This window comes from Zea mays, chromosome 3 (genome assembly GCF_902167145.1).
Source record: "Zea mays cultivar B73 chromosome 3, Zm-B73-REFERENCE-NAM-5.0, whole genome shotgun sequence".
Lineage (NCBI taxonomy): Eukaryota > Viridiplantae > Streptophyta > Magnoliopsida > Poales > Poaceae > Zea > Zea mays.
The window spans coordinates 186,866,444-186,888,508 of record NC_050098.1 but is presented as its reverse complement, the minus strand read 5'-3'; the positions used below and the strand labels follow the sequence as shown (position 1 = coordinate 186,888,508).

General features: G+C 46.0%; 2 protein-coding genes across 2 annotated transcripts; one reads left to right on the top strand and one right to left on the bottom strand.

Moving 5' to 3' along the window:
- Nucleotides 1-1,073: 1,073 nt before the first annotated feature.
- Nucleotides 1,074-2,550, top strand: LOC103651037 (probable membrane-associated kinase regulator 4). Its single transcript, XM_008676630.3, has one exon. The coding sequence runs from the start codon at nucleotides 1,298-1,300 to the stop codon at nucleotides 2,411-2,413; it is 1,116 nt and encodes a 371-aa protein (XP_008674852.1). The 5' UTR covers nucleotides 1,074-1,297; the 3' UTR covers nucleotides 2,414-2,550.
- Nucleotides 2,551-7,257: 4,707 nt separating this feature from the next.
- LOC100281471 (uncharacterized) lies at nucleotides 7,258-10,922 on the bottom strand. Its single transcript, NM_001154389.2, has 4 exons — nucleotides 10,860-10,922; nucleotides 10,365-10,769; nucleotides 9,045-9,457; nucleotides 7,258-8,299 (listed from the first exon to the last, which is right to left on the bottom strand). Exons 1-4 carry the CDS (start codon nucleotides 10,879-10,881, stop codon nucleotides 7,466-7,468), a joined length of 1,674 nt encoding a protein of 557 aa, NP_001147861.1. The 5' UTR covers nucleotides 10,882-10,922; the 3' UTR covers nucleotides 7,258-7,465.
- Nucleotides 10,923-22,065: the final 11,143 nt, after the last annotated feature.

Sequence of the window (22,065 nt, the reverse complement as noted above, 5' to 3'; positions counted from 1 at the left end):
AAAAAATAATTCAGGCCTACGTGACGTCAACGTGTTAGGTTAGATGATAATATGTTGGGTTAGGGCTAGGCTGGTGCCACCCGAAGACCTATTCCATATCGTCTATGTTTTAAACTTGACATGTTTGTTTGAGATTTTAATCTATCCAGATTATATTAATCATAATATAGACATATATATATATTATAATCCCAAACAAATAGACCCTATATCTACAGTACTAAAAACAATATTTTGTACACTCTGATTTGGATCAAACTGACGAGATCAACGAGCAGACCCATAGAAACAAACAACACCCAGCCGCGCACACGCTCAGTTTGGACAGGTAACTTAAACAAGGGGCCTAATCTCTTCGCCCCTGATGTCACCGTCACACTTCCACAGGTTGACATAAAGATCGAGTAAACAAATCGTACCTCGCTCCATGTTTTGAGGGCATGCGTCCTCCCTTTAAGACCTTTTTCTTTAAAAAAAATAGAGCACTCATACTTAACAAGGTCAATTGCCAAAATATTTTACCTTTACAAGAAATTTATCATACTTAACAAGGTCAGATCGTCTCATGTGCAGTCCCACGAGGTCTGTCTTGTTTCTTTTAGTAACAAGGCCTTTAAAATTTCAAGGTTCAACCCAAGCTTCCAAAAATTTGAAAACAACTCTCAACGCTTGCTTCAAAGAAAATATGAAGCTTCCAAGTGCACCTGTCCAGTTAACATGCTTGAAAACTGGTGTGCAGGCCCCGTAGCGGTAGGCATTTCGTAAATCATTTATCACTAAAAGTTTATGACCTTGTAAGACTAGCTCTGATTAGGGTATGTTTACGATAGCCCCATTTCTAAAAATAGATCTTGTGAGGTTTTTTTTGTGAAATAGTGTTATTTTCGTTGAATCTAAAGTTGGCCTTATAAATGTAACCCTACACATCCAAACAAAATTAGTAGCTTCGGTCATGAAAAGAGGAGAAGCATGTCGAAGGAAGGAATAGGTATAAAAATAGACTAGTCACATAAAAGCACCGCAGCCATATAGACCAATAATAGAGAAAAACAGTCACTTCACAATTCACAACATTGGTGCGGCATTACTTATAGCCACTAGGGGGCACAGATAGGTCCCTAGTAAGAAGGAGTATAAGCCGATTGATAAACCCCTCTCTAGCTACAGGGATCCTTCTGCTTTAAAGCATGCCGAAACTTCTTCCACTCCCTTCCTAAAACACAACAACCACCTCTACCAAGACCAACCAAACCACAAAACTCGAGTCACCAAACACACGAAGCATAAGGCAAGAGCGATGGCAAAACATGGCCCCCAAATCCATGACCAACCAATCCAAGAAGAGGACTACATAGACATGGATCTGAGCTCACCAGCAGCATCGGGAGCGGCCACCACCACCGCAAGCTTGTTCTGCTACAACAGTGCCATGGCAGCCTCGCCACAACACTCGCGGGAGTTTGAATTCCACATGTCGGCTCCACCTGACCTGTGGGAGCCCGTGGCGTCCCCAGCAGATGAGCTCTTCTACAAGGGCAAGCTGCTACCGCTCCATCTTCCCCCACGCATACAGATGGTTGAGAAGCTACTTGAGAGCGCGTCTGAGAAGGGCTTACTTTCAGCAAGCACTGCCCCAGCAACACCATACCAGTCAGCAGCAAACTCATGTTATGCCAGCAGCGGTGAGCTCGCTGCAGAGTACTACTTCCATGAGTGCATATCCACTGGTAGTGATGCTGCCGAGGAGGCGGCAGCCTGTGAGAAGAAGCCATGGTCCAAGAAGCTCAAGTTCATCAGGCACCTCAACCTCGGCCTCAAGCTTAAGGCGTCGAAAGCTTATCTGAAGACAATATTTGCTAGTAAAGGAGGGAATCCAGGTGGCAAGAATGGTGTACCTGGAGCAAATGAACTGTCCAGCACACAGTTCAATACCTGGAGGAAGAACCCATTTGGCCACATCGGAAGCAAGAGGTACATAGCCTCACCCATCAGCAATAGCACCACGGTAGGAGGCAAGTTTAAAGAGGGCGAGTGTGGCCATAGAAGATCCTTCTCCAGCATCATCATCCGATACTCGTCATCAAACAAGACATCCTCTGTTTCGTCGTCGTCGTCATGTTCTTCGTCAAACTCATCATCCTTCTCAATCCCAAGCTCAAATGGCTCTGGCGGTGTTGGACCAGTGCTGAGGAGGAGTAGCAGTGCAAGTTCAGAGATGGACAATCCAATTCAAGGCGCAATAGCATACTGCAAGAAGTCACAGCAGCTCGCCTCAGTGAGGAAGAGTGCAAGTGACGCAGGGTTCCGTTTCATGTCATCATCAGCATCAAAAATAGCAGCGGAATCCGAAGACGCTGATGGTATATTTGAGATTACCCGAAATACAAATGTAAATTCAGTGTCCCCCCAATAATTTTGTACTCTTTTGATCTTGAGCTTTCTGTAGATATGATATATGTCTGATGTTATGGCCTTAAGGAATATCAATGTAAGCAATTTCTGTTCAAGGACAAACAGTTTTATATGCAACAACAAATATTGAAAAATTCACTCGATTTTTATTTGTCTTCAAAATTGGGATGTATCATTTGATATTTTCTCTGATCAGTTTCTTTAGGCACATTCATGTGCTGTAACCAAAATGAAAGGTGCTAGGGCATAGCCAATTATTTTTTGTTGGTAGCAGTTTATATTGGTTGTATATATAATAGTTTCTGATTAAGGGTGTATTTGGTTGATGTACATAGAGGGATAGAAGAGAGTGGTTACAGTTTCAATAGTGTTTGGATGAGAGTCGCGTAGGGGCGATGTGAACACCGGAGTAGTTTTTTGTGGCGGCGTGATCCCAAAAAATCAAGGGGACGGTGTTGCTCCCGCCTCATCCTACTTTGACCTCAAACCAAACACATACCGAAGCATATGTGATTCCTGTTTCTTGAACTAATCACAAAAACCATACCCTTCAAATATATATAACTGGAGTAACCGTATATTTGGTAGTTGTGTCTTATGGACTGTCATATGTGTTAGAGTATATTTAGTAGTCTAGATCTTATGTCTCGTAAATTGTCATAAGTATCCGTGGATTGCCTCATCTTATACGTCTTGTACTCTATATAAACCATCTAAGGGTTCAATACAATATATCAATCCTTGGCGGCAATCCCACTAACATGGTAATCGGAGCCTAGATCTAAATTTTTTTCTCGCTTTCGCTAAACATAGGGACTGTTGCACCCCTCTTAACCACCGACCTCCCTAAGGGCCCCTTGGCCTCCATGCCTTTGGATACCGACGCATCACCCTCAAGGAGCGGCTTGCCGCCCTGGTCAACACCGCCAACGATGCCAAAGAGAAGGTCACCGTCGCGTGCTGCTTGCCCGCCAGCTCCGTGACGAGGAAGCAGGCGGCTGTTTACGATCTTAAGAAGAAGACCTCCGTAGCCAAAAAGTTGTTGTCGTCTTCCTCAACTATGGAGACCAGATGGCTGTCATTTAGAACATTCATTCTCTCATCAACATCGTGTTGGACGCCTCGTTGACCAATTACACTTGTTGGCATGATCTAATGTTGCTGGCCCTAACGAGATACACCCTCGCCGACTAGGTCGAGTCCGAAGTCGCCCTCCCAAACGATCCCAATTGGATCCGGATGGACACTGTCGTCCTCTATTGGCTCGCCAACACGATCTCCCCTGGTCTTCAGGAGGTCGTCCGAGAACGTGGCTGCACTGCACAACACCTGTGGCTCGGCCTTGCGAAGTAGTTCTTTGGTAATCGTGAGACACATACTCTTCACCTTGATGCTGCCTTTTGCAATTTTATATGGGGCGACCTCACCATGAGCGAAAACTACAGCAAGTTCAAAGGCGTGGATGATGCCCTAGCCAATCTCGTGTCGCTCGTTGACGACAAGATCCTCATCCTTAACATTTTGCGTGGTCTAAACCACTACTTCTAGCAAGTCGAGGCCATCATTTGACGCAACTCGTCGTTCTCGAACTTCCTCAAGGTTCGAGATGCTGGAAGAGATCCACCTAGACACCTCTGGTCCTGCTCCTCCTATGGCATTCTACTCCAACAGCGTGTCATCCGCTTCAAAGTCTCATCCTCCATGCCACCTCGCCCGCCTAGCACTAGGAACGGTGCCGACAATGCCAACAGTCCAACTATGACAACAACCGGAAGAGGAACAATAACCATCACAACAGTGGCCATGACGGTGGCAACAGCGACATGAATAACAACAATGGTGACAGTCGTGGTGGAAACTCCCGCAGCACCACCGTATCTCCTGTCAAAACCACCAACAATGACGACAGAGGGACTTCTTGGCCAACGTACGTCAACCCATGGCAAGGGCACATCGCCATGTACCTCGGCCTAGCGCCTATAGGACAGCAACGACAGCAGGCCTTCGCACCCGGGCAGCAATCGTTGTACTCGCAGGCAACTCCTACACCCGCACCATGTTGGCCACCCTGAACCGACATGGCTTGGGACCAACAGTCGCTTTTGAGCACCTTTAGCACCATGGTGCTGCACCCACCTCTCAACTTTGGTGTGTCGCAACACACCACTCCATTAGTTGGTAATATCTCTAAACTTTGTTCTTTTAACTCTTCTAGTCCTTAATCTATCGTTGTAGATGATGGTTCCACTCTTCTGGTTATCAATACATGACTCGGTTATTCCCAGGCCATTCTACCTTAACAGTATTCTCCTTGCACCTAAGAGGGTGTTGTGATTGCTCCTGCTCCAGAAAATTTTGTAGAGTTAGTAAAGCGGGTCATTAGATACCCTAGAAAATCGTGAAGCTAGAGTTGTAAAACTTTAGATGATATTTAGATAAGTTATTTTTTTATTATTTAAATTAAAATACGTTTCAAACTATTTAAATAAATATTTTAAACTACAACTCCATGTTAGATTTAGAACTTAGAGCAGTCCCAAACACCCCCTAACACTGTTCAAAGTATTCTTTCTATTTATCTATTTACCACTGACAATTAATGTTCTATGGAGTTTGACCCGTTTTGTGTGTCTATCAAAGATCTTACAAGTTACAACCAAGAACATGATCGCTAGGTTGTTGAATAGCACAACCCATTGTACATGCTTTGCCTGCTAGGATATGTCACCTCCACTCATGTCTCGTTGTGTGTCATGTCTACTGTTGCTACTGCCCCTCTTGCCCTCACTATTGTTGTTGTTGTCCCATTGGTATTATCATCTTGGCCACCCCGGTCATGATGCTTTGTCTAGTTTATCTAGTTCTTCAGTTATTAAGGCCATGTTTGGTTTCAATTAGTCTTAGGACTAAACTTTAGTCCCTACTTGTTTGGTTATAGGGACTAAATAGATTCTAAAGTCATTAAATAGATTGTCCAAATACTTAAATGTCCTTGGAATACACTCATGTGAGCTTTTAGTCTCTTTTAGCACCTATGTGAAGGACTAAAGACTAAATCATTTTAGTCAATATTTTAGTCCTAGTGTTAGGTAAAAAAAGGACTAAATCAGACTAAAAACTAGAGACTAATCTTTAGTCCCTCTATCCAAATATCCCCTAACTATACTAGCAGCACACATGGGCTTTTCCATGTCTATCAACTATGCAACACATACTATATTTCTCGTCGAGTCGTGTGTGTCACTGTACCTTTGAGCTATTGCATTATGATCTTTGAGCATATCCAGTTGTGAGCATATTGGGTTTCAAATATTACTTGATTATACTTGATGATTTTACTCATTATAAGAAACACAATTAAGGGAATAGTGATGAAACAAAAGAAGCACAACCAAGGGAATTCCTTAACCTCAAAGCAGAACATATATATACTGATGAAATGGCCAAGTGAAGACAGGAATCCTTAAACTAAGAGAGCATGTTGACAAAAGGCATGGCAAGATTAAAGCAAAAGGTAAGCAGAGCTATCCACTACATTGATGATGTTGAGCGGTGTTAGGACTGAGAGCAACATAATAGGCCTACTTTACACCTGCCTACCTCTTAATTACCAATAGTTAGTTAATGTTTGCATTGTTTGTAAGCAAATCTTATGCATCTTTGCATGACTCATCAAGCTGCCTCCTTTCGCCTTTCTAGACCCGCCAGAATTTTGAGTCCGTTGGGATAGCTGTGCCAACTTTTACTACTCCCTCTCTATTCTTATTTTCTTTTTTGAGGGAAATTCCAACTCTCTAATTAGTAAGCAAAGTAACGAGTGCCAGACCAAATTAATCTTTTGTCCCATCAGTGATGCCTGCACCGAAGTATACCTGGACATGTGCCCAGTGACCATTTCAAATTCGACAAGGTGAATATCATAAACAGTATCACCACGGCTTCAGTAAATCTAGCTGCATATCCTGTTGCTGACGTGATGAGTAGCCAGTACACTTCGGTGTTACATTACATGGACTAGTTAGGCCTCATTTGGAACACAGAATTTCATAGGAATCAGTTCATTTTCACAGAAAAAACACTAGAAACGGGAAAATTCCCCGCAATTCAAAGGAGGCCTTAGTGTGTTCAGCATAAGACTGGAGGTTCACAAATATATAAAGCAAAATAACAAAAACAAAAGTACATCCACAATGAACCGGCAATACTTAGATGTCGTTTGATTTACAAAATGTAACGTAAATGTCAATGGTAATGATTGAGCGGCGATAAATTTGAATAGGCCAGTATCAATTTTTAGTGCGGGGTCTAATTACGGTTGGACTTAAACATGCATGATTTAACGTTATCGTTTAATCATCACGTTACAATTATGTAAACCAAGCAGCACCTTAATATCAATCAGTTTCGGTCATGATAACCAAATACTCTCTAACTTGAAAATAAACTCTTGATTTAGCCCAACAGGTTATTTGCTATGTCGTACAGTTGCAGTTTAGAAAATTATAATTGAAAGACAACATAGCATGTTAAGGACTTGCTGCCTAACTGATCAAAAGGAACTAAAGCCCAGTCAAGACCTGAAGTTGCATCGCCAAAGTAAGGTACCCAGTGCAGAACTAGGAATGAAACATAGTAGCACCAGGATAATAATTTTGACTTTGAACCAGCATACTAAAATACACGCAGGTGAACGCATATTGAATGACCATGGCATTGCTTCTCACGCAATCAGTAAAAAAGGAGTTGCACATAACTTGAAGTACTTTAAGGATTAAGTATCTAAAATCAGCCCTTGGCTTGAGCTTTACAATACGAGCAATCCTGAAGATAAAGCACAGAAGTGACTCTCAGAAAGAAAAAAAAATTGTAACTCACATGTACAACAGATTGAGCACATTGGCTGCCATCAAATTCATCAACTGCAAGAGCCTTGCACAATGGGAAAGTTCTGTGTGGTTTTGTTGTTACTGGAACTGGAGAAATTGAACAATCAACAAATAATGTAAGCTATTGTATCTGTTAGTACATACTCGATTCCTGAGACAAACACTCTTTACAAGGCATATACTGGATTAAGTTCAGTATCTGAGAGCTCGGTATTGTCATACCAAGAACTTGAGCCACTTCTTCTTGACATCTTCTCCTTTTTTCTAATCTTCCTTTGGCGCTTTGATTTCACCACATAGTATGTCATAGTACCAAGTACACCGGCCATTGTGACACCACCTATCAAAGATACCAATATTGCTGCCCACTGGAAATGGCGGCCTAGCACAATATAGCACGAGGCAATGAAAGATATTGTAGTACAAACCGATGCTATCCACATAAGCTTGTTGATCACCTCAACAACCCTTCGCTCAGACTTGGTTTCTCCCCTGACAACTGTTATTTGAACTACGACCACTGCCAATGATGTAAATAGAGCCACAGCATTGAAGATGAAGAATATCTTAAAGGACGTAGTCTGGACAACAACTGCAAGTCCATTATTGTCATTTCCACCAGGTACGGTGAATATAGCTGCAAAAGCAACTGTTGCGAACAGCACAGCAACAACAGTTACAGAGTTTGTAGCGTTGTTGATGCCTTCTCTGTGCAACTTCCTGAGTTCTTTAGCAATGCCATGAACATTTTTGTTGGTTTTTCTTGTTTGTTCCAGCTGTGTGTGGACATCTTTCTTTATCTCTGTCACTGTCTTCCGTAGCTCATCTCGTGGCTGATTGAGCTCCCTGGATCTGAGCGCACCATGTTGAGATAAAATATCCTTAATTTCGCAAGACTCCTCACATACTGGTAACCCTTCAGCTATATCAAAGGCAGTCTTGTGGTCTCTGGTTAGTGCATTGACATGAGTATCTGGTAGCCGCAAAAGAACACTAACTATCTGTAGAAGATAAGACAAAGAGACCATTAAGTCCAACAGAAGTTGAAATATAATAGTTAAGTTAGGAGTAAGTAATCATTTATCATATCGAAGTATCAAATAATCTTATGTATGCTATGGGAATATAGCTGCTTTGAAGTTTGAAACTTCAACAATATGATTAACAAACTAGTAAGACTTTACTCGAGCACAAATTTGCACAAGATGCTACTTGATGCAGCCTAAGGAAAAAATTGCACATTTTGTGCTGCAATTTTTTTATCAGTCTGAAGAATATTTTGGTCCTGATGTGTTTAATTGAGTGATAAATCCACCTGAAAGTACAATACTGACTTTTCAGGTTACTTAAGAGGTGGGAAGTGGCCGCTGACCACTGGCACTTGGACATGATATGGTTCAAATTTCAATGCCACTGTTCCCAAGAGAAGTGAACCCTAACTGATTGTAGATGATTTGGCAGTGAGCCAGTGAGGTATAAAGTGTATGTCAAATTATTTTAATTTCCAGATATGAAATAAACCTAGGGGCACAGCTGGCCTAGTCTGAGTAGCTATTTTATTCAGGAGATTTCTTTAAAACTGGAAGAAGAGTGTGGATGTTTGTGGAATAATGCATAGGATTGTCTGATAAAATAAAAAAAGGGAGAAAGCAATGATCATTAATAGGAATGAGCAACTATCAACAAAAACATGCACATAAGTTTTCTGCAGATGAGCGTCAAATTTTCATTATCTATCGTAAATACCTCTGCTCTCTTTTTTCTTGTTGCAACATGCAAAGCCGTGTTGCCATTTTTATCTGGCAGCATTACAATTGCTGGATCAGCATCCACTAGGGCTCTAAGAACATCACAGCTTGTTCCCTTTACGGCCATATGAAGAGCTGTTTGACCTTTCTTGTCATTTCTTCTTGCTAACTGAGGATCCTTCTCAAGTAGCGCTTTGACGATTCCAGTATGTCCCTGTCGAGCAGCAAAATGTAAGGCATTCTTTCCATTATCTCTGGCCATTTCCACCAATCCAAAGTCATCTTGTTCCAGCAAAAGTTCAACAACTTCAATATGGCCTCTCATAGCTGCTGATATAAGTGGAGTAGTATTTGCAGGGCCAGATGTTTTGGCAAGCATCCTATCATGATTTAACATTTCCTGCACAACAGCTGGCAAACAAGCGCTCCTACTTGTTAGGACAATTTGCTCCAATATTAATACACCGAACAGGTGACATGAAGATACTTTTATAGAGTATGCCAATGCATAGGTAATATAAAATCACAAAATTTCCTATAAGAAAATATATGTTACAATAGCTTCACAAATACCATGCACAAATTTATCACACATGAATCTATCGCAAACTATCCTGAATCTACACGCCACAACCAAAGGCTACAGTTTGATGTTCCTATGCAACTAAAAACATTTCCTACCATCCCAAAAGTCCCAATTCCAAGTTGCTTACACACAAAACTTGTAAGAAAAACTACTTTATATCAATCTGTATTAAAAAAAACTACTGTTTTGCAGAGTGATTACTATCTGAATTCTAAAGTACATGGGTCTTTGAAGAGTAACAGGTCGTATATCGCTCGAAAGTGCACACATACTGAGGCACTGAGTTCATAGGTTAACAAGAGGGATAGTTTTGGATCCCTTCGTTAGCGGAGACATGAACAGATAACCATAACCGAATTATGTATAAAATAATGAGAAGTATATTGTTGTCTCTGGCCATATGCTCTATATTTCGTATCATAGTATTCGTTGCCTAGAAGTAAAGAAAACATTAAACAAGATCATTTGCTCACCAGTACTGTGTGGTACTATGTGCATAACGCTCCTATCAAAGTAACAGATACGATCATGCACTGTGCAACTACTACTATTTGGTTCAAACTGAGAAGAGGCTATTTTCTTGTCAACTGATTTGCCAATTGTAGCATAAGTTAAAGTTGCCCGAGAAACTTCTTACTGACAAACTCGCAGTTGCCAGCTCGATTCTCCAAATGTTATACTTAGATTAGATACACGAATTGTAAGAGAGAGCGCTAAAGGATAGACACTCACCATGACGCCCTTCTCTGGCGGCGACGTGCAGTGCGTCGTAGCCCGACCTGTTCTTGGCGGCCAGTCCCTCCGCGTCGAGGTGCCGGAGCAGCTCCACAACCACCCCGAGGTGGCCCCTCTCCGCCGCGGCGACGAGCGGGGTCTCCCCGGCCTCGTTGGGCTCCGCGGCCACCGCACGCCGCGCCGCCTCGAGGTCCTCTGGCGCCTCCCCCGTGGCAGCCACGGCCGCCGCGGCGTCCAACAGCGCGCGCCGCAGCGCCGCGGCGTCCCCGCCCCGCGCGGCCACGTGGAGGTCGGTGTCGTTGTGCCGCCCCGTCACCTGCCGCACGTACCGCCCCCGCTTCCCGCTCCCGGAAACAGACATCACCTTCGTCGCCGAACGTGCACCAGACGCCCCACCATCCTCTGCACGGAGAGCACCCCCAAGGAGAAATCAATCAGCACCGCGCTGAGCATCGTCGACCACCACGCACTCCCATCGCCCGCCGGACTTACCCTCGTGGATCTCGAGCGACATTGCGACAGGCGCAGTTGGGGCCCCGTGGCGTGAAAGGGTTTCCGAGGTAGGGTTTGGGCGAAGGCGCGCTTTAATGTGAGTGAGCGGCCGCGGCGGCGGCGTCAAGGAGGAAGGCGCGAGGAAAGAGCGGGTGGCCGGGTGGGGGAGGAGGAGAAGACCGAGACGGTAACGTCTCCTTTGGCATTTTCGGGGAGCTTGTGTGGGGAGGTTTTGGTGGGGTTCGGGCGGGAGGGATTAAAGGAGAAATGGTGGACCCGTTTGGGCCTGCTGGCCAGCGACCCCGGGGAGCGGCACGAGGTGGGGCGAGTGCCGGAGCGGAAACAGGAGGAAGCTGCGCGGTGGCTTCGAGGACGAGGAGTGTGCGCTTGCGCTTTCACTCGGCACCGGGAGTTTATGCCTTCGTAGCACTACCTATTAAGACGGTAAGGGGTACGCTGCCCCATTCTATTCCTATTTTTTCTCATTCCCCCTCCTACAAAGCTCATTCTCATCCCCACGTGCATCCCACGTCTAGCTAAAATTAAATTAAAAAACAGGCTCACAGGCTCTAAGGGGATTCGAACCCACAACCCCTCAAGTAAATGTGTTTGTAGCTACCACTACACCACATGTGTATTTATGTCTACATCTATTATAGTAAAAACATATACTACATCTCTCTCGAAGCCCACCTGCTACCTTTGCACAATGTGTAGTAGTAGATAAGTATCACCGAGATTATTAAATTATATTTTTGGATTGAGGGAGTAGTATTTAAAGAAGAGCCTTGCATGCAATTTCTTTTGTTTGAAGAATGTTTTCAACTTAAATACTTTTTTTGCATGTGTAACATTTATTCTCCGTAATATTTTTCCATGGATCTAACTTATAAATCATTTTCATAAACCAATGCCAAAGATGAATCCATGTTTCTTATTTGGAAACCCCGAACAAACACCACTAGCACGAGGCGCTCGCGTTGGCGTCGCTCACTGACGACGAGAAGAAACTTGGCGACTATCAGTTCGACCTCTGGAAGCAGTCCTACATGGCCCATGCGCCGCTGTGTACGGCAAGCTCCGACGCAGCCGCCGCTTGGACGCGGTTCAGAGCGGCTGCACCGCGTTGTCCATCGTCAAACATGGGGACCTCATGGTCGTCGCCAATGACGACGACTCTCGGGTTGTTCTGGGCACCGCAACCTACGACGACGCCATCACGCCGTCTAGCTCATCATCCACCTGAAGCCTAACCTGCCACGTAAGTCGCTACTGACCGGCCATGAATTCTTGTGCGCTGGAATGACTACCATTGTTGTTGTTGTGTGAGTGTCCTCGAACAAGATGTATGTAGAGGAGTAGCACATCCGGTGGTGCAACGACCAGGTGTACTACCTCGCTGATGAGCCCGGGGTGCACTTCATTTGGCAGCCTAGCCAAGAGTGATCGGTACTCACCATATCGCGCGTGTTCGACGACTATTATATCAAGAATTGTGGCGTCATCTCGACACCGGAGGTGAACAGAGGTGGACCGACAACAATGACCACTCGCCATCGTCGGGGTAGCTTTTGTGCCGGCCTGCCTTTAATTCTCTTCGCAAACACACACTTGCATTTTTTTGTTTAAGCAAGCGTGTATGGTGGTGCGTGCCTGATGACTAACGATGTACGACGGAACTTCTACCGGCAGGTGTGGCACGTGCTTTCTAATGATGAGACCATGCAAATCATGACATATATCGAAGTCTGTATGATACTGATGGTTGCAATGTAGTAGTAAAACAACTAAATTAAAATAACAAAATTTATTTATGGCTAGGATCACAAATGGATTATGAAATATGTTCTTATAACAATATAAGACACATTTTGTATATAAGTTATCATGGTATTATATGTTCCCGTTGCAACGCACGGATACTGACCTAGTATATATATATATATATATATATATATATATATATATATATATATATATATATATATATATATATATATATATATATATATATATATATATATAGTCAACTAAAAGTATATTCATATAACACTCTATAGTAGTATAGTATACATGTTTGACGTAATATCTCATACAGCTATATCATCTAATTATACTTCTCTGCCTGGCGATCAACTATATATAATTAGTGATGGTTATTGCGCGACAGAGTAACGAGACACCGATGGATTTTGGTCAGACGTCGACCATGCAAAATACGCTGATTGGTAGGTCCTCGACATGACCATACTCTCACTGTCTCACAGTAACAGTAGCAGTTTTATAAGGAGTGGTATCAACTACCAAGCAACTAAGCTGCAGATTTGGTGTCAGTAGCAAGCGACAACCTCACGCAATTGTTGCGGCCGTACGTCCTGTGAGAATAATAATATATATAGTGACCGTGGTGTTGGAGGTTCTAATCCTGAACTTTTTTCTGTCAATAATGGAGGTATAAAAGAGAATATAAGACTCGTCACTTGTTCTCTTCCCACGGCGACGCAGGTATAAAAGGAGAAATGGAAAATAGTAGTAACAAAATTCTTCTCCTATTATTTATTCTAAATGAGTATAGTTTTATTGCATAGAAAATAGAGCTTCTTAGCGTTACAATCTATACCCATAACTATTATACCCATTTCTACTATGTTAAGACAGACTCGTATGGTTAGCTCCGGAGAGAGGACTCGCCACCTAGGCACCATAGGTTGTGGCCTAGGCTGCCTTGCCACCTCAAGGGAGCACACAAGTCCAAATATTTGAGCTCAGTTGATAATATCGCATATAGTTGTTTGCAGTTGATAATTTCGTTTAGGTTGTCTTTAATTTCTGGGTCCATCACTGGTTAGCATCCGGGCCCACGGGATCAGACCCATCTCTCAGGATCGTTGCCCTCGGGACTTGCTCTCGGCTCAGGAATAGGTCCGGTGTTGTCAAGTGTCCTGACATGGAAAACGCTCGGGAGCTACACCAACGGGTCTGGACCCCCACGGGGAGCCTGGGCCCCGCGAATGCAGGCCAGCTCCCATGGGCGGGTAGCGGACCCCCATGCGTGATGTCGGGACCCCACACTTGGGTCCCAGACCCTCCGTTTGGCATCTGGACCCCTTGTAGGTGGACCCAAGTCTTTAGGCCAGATTGCGCCCTTTTCCACTCTCCGTTGGAAGGTCCAGTGCCGCCACGTGGCTCGTAGGCGCGCAATGAGAGCCTTCGGTTGGAAGCAAGCTCGCCGCTCGCATTTAATGCGAACGACGGAGGCATGCCCCACCGCACATAGGGCATGTGCAGGCTTTTGTCAGATGACACATTCGCGAATGATCGCACCACGCGTTACCGAGGGGGCAGTTGCTCGACAGTACCGCACTTGCACCGTGCGCCGCCTAACAACGTGGCAACCCGTTGTGCCATTTGGGACACTCGGCAAAGAGCCCGCCAGGGAGGGTCCCCATGTCAGGCTCTTTGCCGAGTGTCCCAATTGGCACTCGGCAAAGACGACCTCTTTGCCGAGTGCCAGCGACATAACACTCGGCAAAGAACCTAAGCCGGTGCCCAGGTCTGTGCTCTTTGCCGAGTGTTATGACCCAGACACTCGGCAAAGAGCCTCTTTGCCGAGTGTTACACTCGGCAAAGTGACCAGTATGTACCTTTTTTATTTGTTTTTTGTTTTCCATCCACACAAACAGAAGATATCACATATATATCACATATATACATCACAGATATCATCACAGACATAAATAGCCAACACAAACATAAAACCGTGACCACAAACATAAATATCCATCACAAACATAAGTGTTCAACACAAGTATTAAACACAAACATAAGTCTCAAACGTCGCAAGCTCTCACATAAGTATCAAACAGAAACATAAGTATTATACATAAGTTCTGAAGTCTAAAACAATGACTCATGGAGGTGGGCGGTTTGGCCGGGGTTGCGTTGGGCTGAACCCTTCCGGAGGGTTGTTGGATGCCGCCCCAGATTGCCCCTGCACAGAGAAGAGATAGCATGTGTTATACCAGATGCATTACAAACATCTAACTACAATTTTGATACTCACAGGAGTGTGGAAGAGAGTAGGGTCAACTGGGGGGAACAATGGAGGTGGCGGAGTGATGCCCTGTGCGGCGCCAAGGCTCTGCATGTACTGGAACATCTCCGCCATCCTCTGATCAGCCGCCGCCCGCTCCGCCATTATCCTCGCCTCCATCTCTTCTAGTTGGGTCTGTAATATTACAAGCCAACGTTATAGTAACTCAAAGACTAGATATATAACTAAAGGAAGGACGAGTTATAGAAGTACTAACCTCGAGTTGCTGTATGCGATGATGTGAGCTGTCGTGCCGAGGTCGAATGGCTGGGCTCGAGCCCGTGCTCCTTGCTCTCACCTGAGACAGAGTGGGAGTGGAGGACGAGTCGATTGCCTCGTCGGCAATCCAGTACCGCCCATGTCTCTTGCCTCCTCCGACCCTCATGAGCACATCGGGGTCGATAGGCTCGGTGCTCGGATCATAGTCTGGGCCATGGACCTCCTGCGCCATGGCGGTGTAGTCATGGAGGCGGCTGTAGACGACGGGGTTGGTGTAGGCCTCGGGCCCGTCATCCGGGTTGTAGGTGACGTCGGACGTCGCCTTACCCTTATGGGCCATAGCATAGGCCGAGAAGGTGGAACAAGGCCTGCCACCATGTGACGCCGACTGCAACGAAAACCAACGAGATAGTTAGAAATAATATCTAACTTAGTGCTATATATCTAAATAAAAAAGGTGGCGTACCCATGCTTCGGCATATTGGCCCAGGCTCCGGCTGCCTTGGTGGTGCGAGGGGCCTTGCATCTGCAAACGCCGTTTCCGGCTAGCTGTGTGCGCCTCGTCCCACTCAGCCGAACACCACCTATCCACCATCTGCTCCCAGCAGAGAGGATGTGCGGCGCACCAATGTGGAATCACCTGCAAAGTAAACACATAAAGTGCATATCAGAAGATAAAATAAAATTCATGCATGGAGTACTGGTACCAAACATGCATGACTTTACCTGCAGGTACTGCTCCCTGGTCAACGACATGGTTCGGGCTTGAGGTTTGGTCACCTTCTCCCCAAGGACAGAGCCGTGGTAGGTGATGATGGCCTAGATGCGGGCCTCATAGTGCATGTCCACGACGAGCTTCTTACAGCACGTGGTGGCCACCACATCCGCCCTAGCCTCGTATCCAGCATCGCATCTGAAGAAATCCTGCATACAAAAACGATGTATCCATACATTATTTCAAGAATTTGCAACGAATGCGACATATTTTATATTATACTAAGACTTACCCACAGCTCTTGCTTCACCCGCTCCGCCTTGTTATTGAATTCCCTGCCGTCCCGGTCTACTGCATCGGGGGCGACGGCGTAGTGGTCGAAGGTGAAGGCTGGGCCCGTCACTTCGGCGTACTCCACAAGTCCAGGGAAGTGTTCCCTGCACAGCAGGCCGAGGATGTTGTTGGGGGGGCGACGATGACCCCCAGCATAATCCAAAACCGTCCAAGACCTGACCAAGTGATAAATAAAAAGTATTAGTTTATATTATGATTTTGAACACATAATATGAACAAGAATGAAGAACATAAAGTTACATACCTCTCCCCTTCCGGCCGAATCAACGGCCGTCTGTCCCGAAGTATGGGACGCGGCGGGAGACTCGCGGGGCCTCGCAGGTAGATGCTCCTCGAACTAGAGCCGCCTGAACCTGAGGCGTCCTGCTGCTGGTCGTCGTCGTCCTGAGGCGCCGCCTGCTGCTGCGCTGCCTGCTCTGCCTCGTGCTGCTGCGCTGCCTGCTCTGCATCGTCCGTCGTCCTACTCCTCCTCCCCCTCCTCCTCCTCAGGAAACCACCCACCATATTTGTCCAACAACCTGCAATTAAGAGTAAACAAATAAGCACATATAAAAAGATGTATTTAAAAACAGGTGCGAAATAAAAAGTCATATAGCATTACATCGATTAAAAATAATCTTCATATGTGTCGGGGTTAGCCGGATCAAAACTCTCATCATCACTATCAAGCATTTCAATCTCAACACCATCGGAAGACGCAACCTCATCATTGCCTTCAAGGATTACTAAGTCATTATCATTTTGCACCTCATCATCCTCCTCATCAACAACCATTTCAATATCTACGTCCATTCCGATAGCTTCTGTTAAGTCTATCTCAAATCGCCCTTCTAGCCCATCTTCTTGGAAGAACTCTCCATCATATGTGTCCGGGTCTAAGTTGTAATCTTCATCGTTAGGAACAGGTAACCTCCCATGCGGCGATACCTTATACACAACATCCCAACCCTTAAGATGTTCTTTCGTTTGACACGCATATGGGAGATAATACACTTGTGTGGCCTGTTGGGCCACGATATAGACATCGTCTCCTGCTAAGGTGGAATCTTGTCGAATTTCGACTATCCCAAGATTAGAATGTGTCTGTCTCGTCACTTGAGGGTCAAACCAATGACATTTGAATATCACTGGAGTAAGAGGTTTGGAACCATAAAAATTGAGCTCATATATTTCTTCAATTCGTCCAAAATAATCGACATTGTCAAGCCCCGGCGTAAAGACTCCAGAACACGTTGTTTTCCGATTGGGCCGACTTTGGTCGTAGTGTGTTGTGCGAAAACGGTATCCATTGACGTCATACCCAGAATATTTCTTGACCCTATAAGCAAAGCCGTTGGCTACTTGTCTCAACTCGGCACTCATAGACGGATCTCTTTGGCCCTGCAAGTATTCGCAAGTTAAAAGACGCTAAATTGAGTTCAAAGGCGTATCTCTTTTACAAACTAAGTACGTACCTTACGTTTGAACCAGGAAATGAAATCGGGCAACCCATTTCTCGCACCCTTTCTAAGAAGAGCGTCATATTCCTGTGGAGTGGGGTCCCTTGATCGACGCCAGAATTCATGAAGAAATTGTTCCATGTATGGCGTCACCTCTTCAAGGTTGGTCAATACGTATAGCATGATATGTCGCCACTCTTCATGTGTCAGGGTCTTCGTGGTCGAGCCACTTGCGCTTCCGAGTTGGCCTCGAAATATGCTAAGGTTCGATTCATTGTCGCCATCATTGTAACGAGGGGGTGGATTATGCACGCTCGGCAGTTTGTCACCATAATAAGTTGTTGTGAAGTTTGAGACCTCCTCTAGAATGTATGCCTCTGCAATGGAAGCCTCGATTTTGCATTTATTTCTACATTTCTTTCGAATAGTCTTTAGACATCTCTCGATTGGATAGCACCAACGTCCCTGCACGGGGCCCCCCATTCGTGCCTCATAGGGGAGATGAAGAATCAAATGCTGCATTGGATTGAAGAAGCCGGGTGGAAATATCTTCTCAAGCTTACACAGTAACACGGGGGCCAATCTTTCCAAGTCTGCAACCACGGTCCGAGATAACTCTTTTGCACAAAGCTGACGGAAGAAATAGCTCAACTCTGAAAGCGTTAGCCAGACATGCTCAGGGACATAGCCTCGAACCATCGCAGGAAGAATCCGTTCAATCCATATGTGGAAGTCATGACTCTTCATCCCTAAGACTCGCATAGTAGATAAGTTCACCCCCCTACTCAGGTTAGCTGCATACCCATCAGGGAACATCAACATCTTGATCCACTGAAGTACTTCCTTCCTCTGGGCCCTGCTTAGGACGAAATCGGCCTTAGGCCTTCTCCATGTCTTTCCGCCACTTGGCGGCTTCATCTCTAGTTTTGGTCTATCACATAACGCTGCCAGATCCACTCTTGCCTTCACATTATCCTTTGACTTATCAGGAATGTCCATAATTGTTGCCCACAGTGCCTCGACAACATTTTTTTCAGTGTGCATCACGTCAATGTTGTGTGGAAGGAGCAGGTCGTCATAATAGGGGAGCCGAGTCAAACCAGACTTATGTGTCCACATATGCTGCTCACCATATCCCACAAAACCACCTTCTGTATTGGCCACGAGCCCATCTATTTGTTGACGAATTTTGGCACCAGTCATCGTTGCAGGTGGGCGGTCTGTCACTACGACACCTTTCGTAAAGTTCTTGATGTCTAGGCGGAATGGATGGTCAGCAGGAAGAAATTGTCGATGTTTATCGAAGGACGAATATTTGCCACCCTTTTTCAACCAAATGAACCTAAGAGCTTCCTTGCAAACTGGGCATGGGAACTTACCGTGAACACACCAGGCACAGAATAGCCCATACGCCGGTAAGTCATGCATGGAGTACTGGTACCAAACATGCATTCTGAAGTTTGTCTTCGTAGCTCGGTCATACGTCCATACCCCTTCCTCCCAGGCACGTACCAATTCATCGATCAAAGGCTCCATATACACGCCCATTTTGTTGCCCGGGTGTCCTGGAATTATCAATGGCACGAATATATTCTGCCTTTGAAAGCACACACCAGGGGGGAGATTGATTGGGATAACAAACACGGGCCAACATGTGTACGGGGCAGCGCTCATTCCATAGGGATTGAACCCATCTGTGGCCAACGCAACACGTACATTACGAGCCTCTTCGGCTTTCTCACGGTGAATGTCATCAAAGTGTTTCCATGCTTCACCATCTGATGCGTGCACCATCTTGTCAGGATTGTATCGTTTTCCATTTTTGTGCCATGTCATCTGTTTCGCGGATTCCTCTGTCATGTAAAGACGCTGGATCCTCGGTATGAACGGAAGGTGTCGTAGGATTGTCAAGGGGATGTCGAGCTGCCTCTTCTGTCCATCACTAGAGTCTACCTCCATAAACCTAGACGAATTACACTTGGGACAGTACTTTGCCTCTGCGTATTCTTTCCTAAATAGCACGCAGCCCTTCGGACAAGCATGAATCTGCTCATACGTCATCTTGAGTGCACGAAGTAGTTTTTGTGCCTCGTACATGCTCTTTGGCATAACGTGATCATGCGGAAGCAGACTCCCAATAACCGTCAACAAGCCATCGAATGCGTCTCTACTCATGTTGTACTGCGACTTGAATGCCATTACACGCCCAATGGCATCCAGTTGAGAAACCTTTGTCTGGCCGTGAAGGGGTTTCTGTGCCGCGTCGAACATGTCGTAGAACGCCTTTGCAGTCGGCTCTGGCTCGTCATCCATACATCCTCCCGTGTATTGTGCCTCCTGATAGTCGTTCAACATATCTGCTACCCCCGCATCCGCGTCATAATCCTCGACACGTTGTCTCAACACCTCCTCTCTCGTACGATGCGCTTCACCATGAAATATCCACCGAGTATAGCCCGGCGTAAATCCATTCTTCCAAATATGTTCTACCATGACCTTCTTTGGTTTTCTTTTCCGATTGTCACATTTGCCGCACGGGCATGGGACTAGCTTCGCCCCTTCAGCAGCTTCGCCATATGCCCGTTCCACGAAATCATCGGTCTTTCTAATCCATTCAGTGGTGACATCGTTCCTTCCTCTACGGCTCGTGTACATCCACTCACGGTCCTCCATCCTCTAACAGAAGCCTAGCAACAGAAAATTTCGGCAGCACCTCCCCTGCACGAGGAGGTTTCAAAATCCTGCAAATAAAACTATCAGCACGATGGCTGACATCCACGCATAATTCAACGGCACGATGGCCGGCAATCCACAATACTACATATTAACCTAATCATGCACGTATATAACTAACTTAATATTAAAACTAATCATTTCATATAAATCATACACGTATAACATAAATCAAGTAATCACCTTAGAGGTTTCGGCACGGGCGAGGCGACGGGGCGCGGGCGAGACGACGGGTCGCGGGCGAGGCGTCGGGTCGTGGGCGAGGCGTCGGGTCGCGGGCGAGGCGCCTGGCGGGCGAGGGCACGGCGGGGAAACGACGGGGTCACGACGGAGGAGGAGTGCGGCGGGGGCACGGGCGGGGGCGGTGGGCGGGGCCGCGGCGGGGGCACGGGCAAGGGCGAGGGGTTAGGCGAGGGGCACGACGACGGGCGAGGGCGCGACACGACGAGGGGCACGGCACGGCGAGCGCGGGCAACGACACGGTGAGCGCGGGCACGGCGGACGCGGCTTTGGCGAGCGCGAGGGCGAGCGCGCGGCGGCGGCGAGGGCGCGCGCGGGCGAGGGCGCGCGGAGGCGGCGCGGGCACGGGCGCGCGGCGGCGCGGGGACGCGCGCGGGAGCGCGTGGCGGCGATGGCGCACGGGCGCGCGCGGCGGCGGCGGCGCGGGCGATGGGGCACGGCGGCGGCGCGGCGCGGGCACGAGGTACGGCACGGCGGCGACGGCGATGGCGCGGCGACGGTGAGGGCGCGGCGGCGACGGCGTTTGAGTGAGTGAGTGAGAGAGAGAGTGAGGAAGAAGAAGCATTCGGCCGTTGTAATAGGGCGCTTTGCCGAGTGCCCGTGATCTGGCACTCGGCAAAGTTTTTTTAATTTTAAAATAAGCTTTGCCGAGTGCCAGATCGCTGGCACTCGGCAAAGACTCTTTCCCTATTCTTTGCCGAGTGCCACGCAGCTGGCACTCGGCAAAGGAAGCTTTGCCGAGTGTCTTATCCAGACACTCGGCAAAGTATATTTTTATTTTTTTGATTTTGTCTCCCAAACTTTTTGTGGTATGTTCCTACACTATGTAGACCTACATGTATCATTTGTGGACAATTATAACATAGTTTTCAATCATTAGTAGATTTAGTTTGTTTTTTGAAATTCTTCGGAAAATTCAAATTTGAACTGCAGGTCACTCGAAACTTGGAAAACCGTGCATGAAAAAATGATATTCATGTTACTTAGCATAAGTTACGACCGATTTCAGATGCGTACCGGAAACTTCGAGCAACATGCTCACTAAACATGGCCGTGAACTTGGCATCCACGTGTTTAAAAATTGTATAAAACACAAACAAAGTCAGAAAATCATGAAACTTGTCCCCGTGTCATGATATCATATGTATAGGCTGTGATAAAAATTTTAGAGTATTTGAAGAACGTTGTGAGACACTATGTGTAGAAACCTAAGATGACTACACATGAAATCATAGAGTTTCAATGTGGATCTCTTAGGTTTCTACACATAGTGTCTCACAACTTTCTCCAAACATTCTAAAATTTTTATCACAGCCTATACATATGATATCATGACACGGGGACAAGTTTCATGATTTTCTGACTTTGTTTGTGTTTTATACAATTTTTAAACACGTGGATGCCAAGTTCACG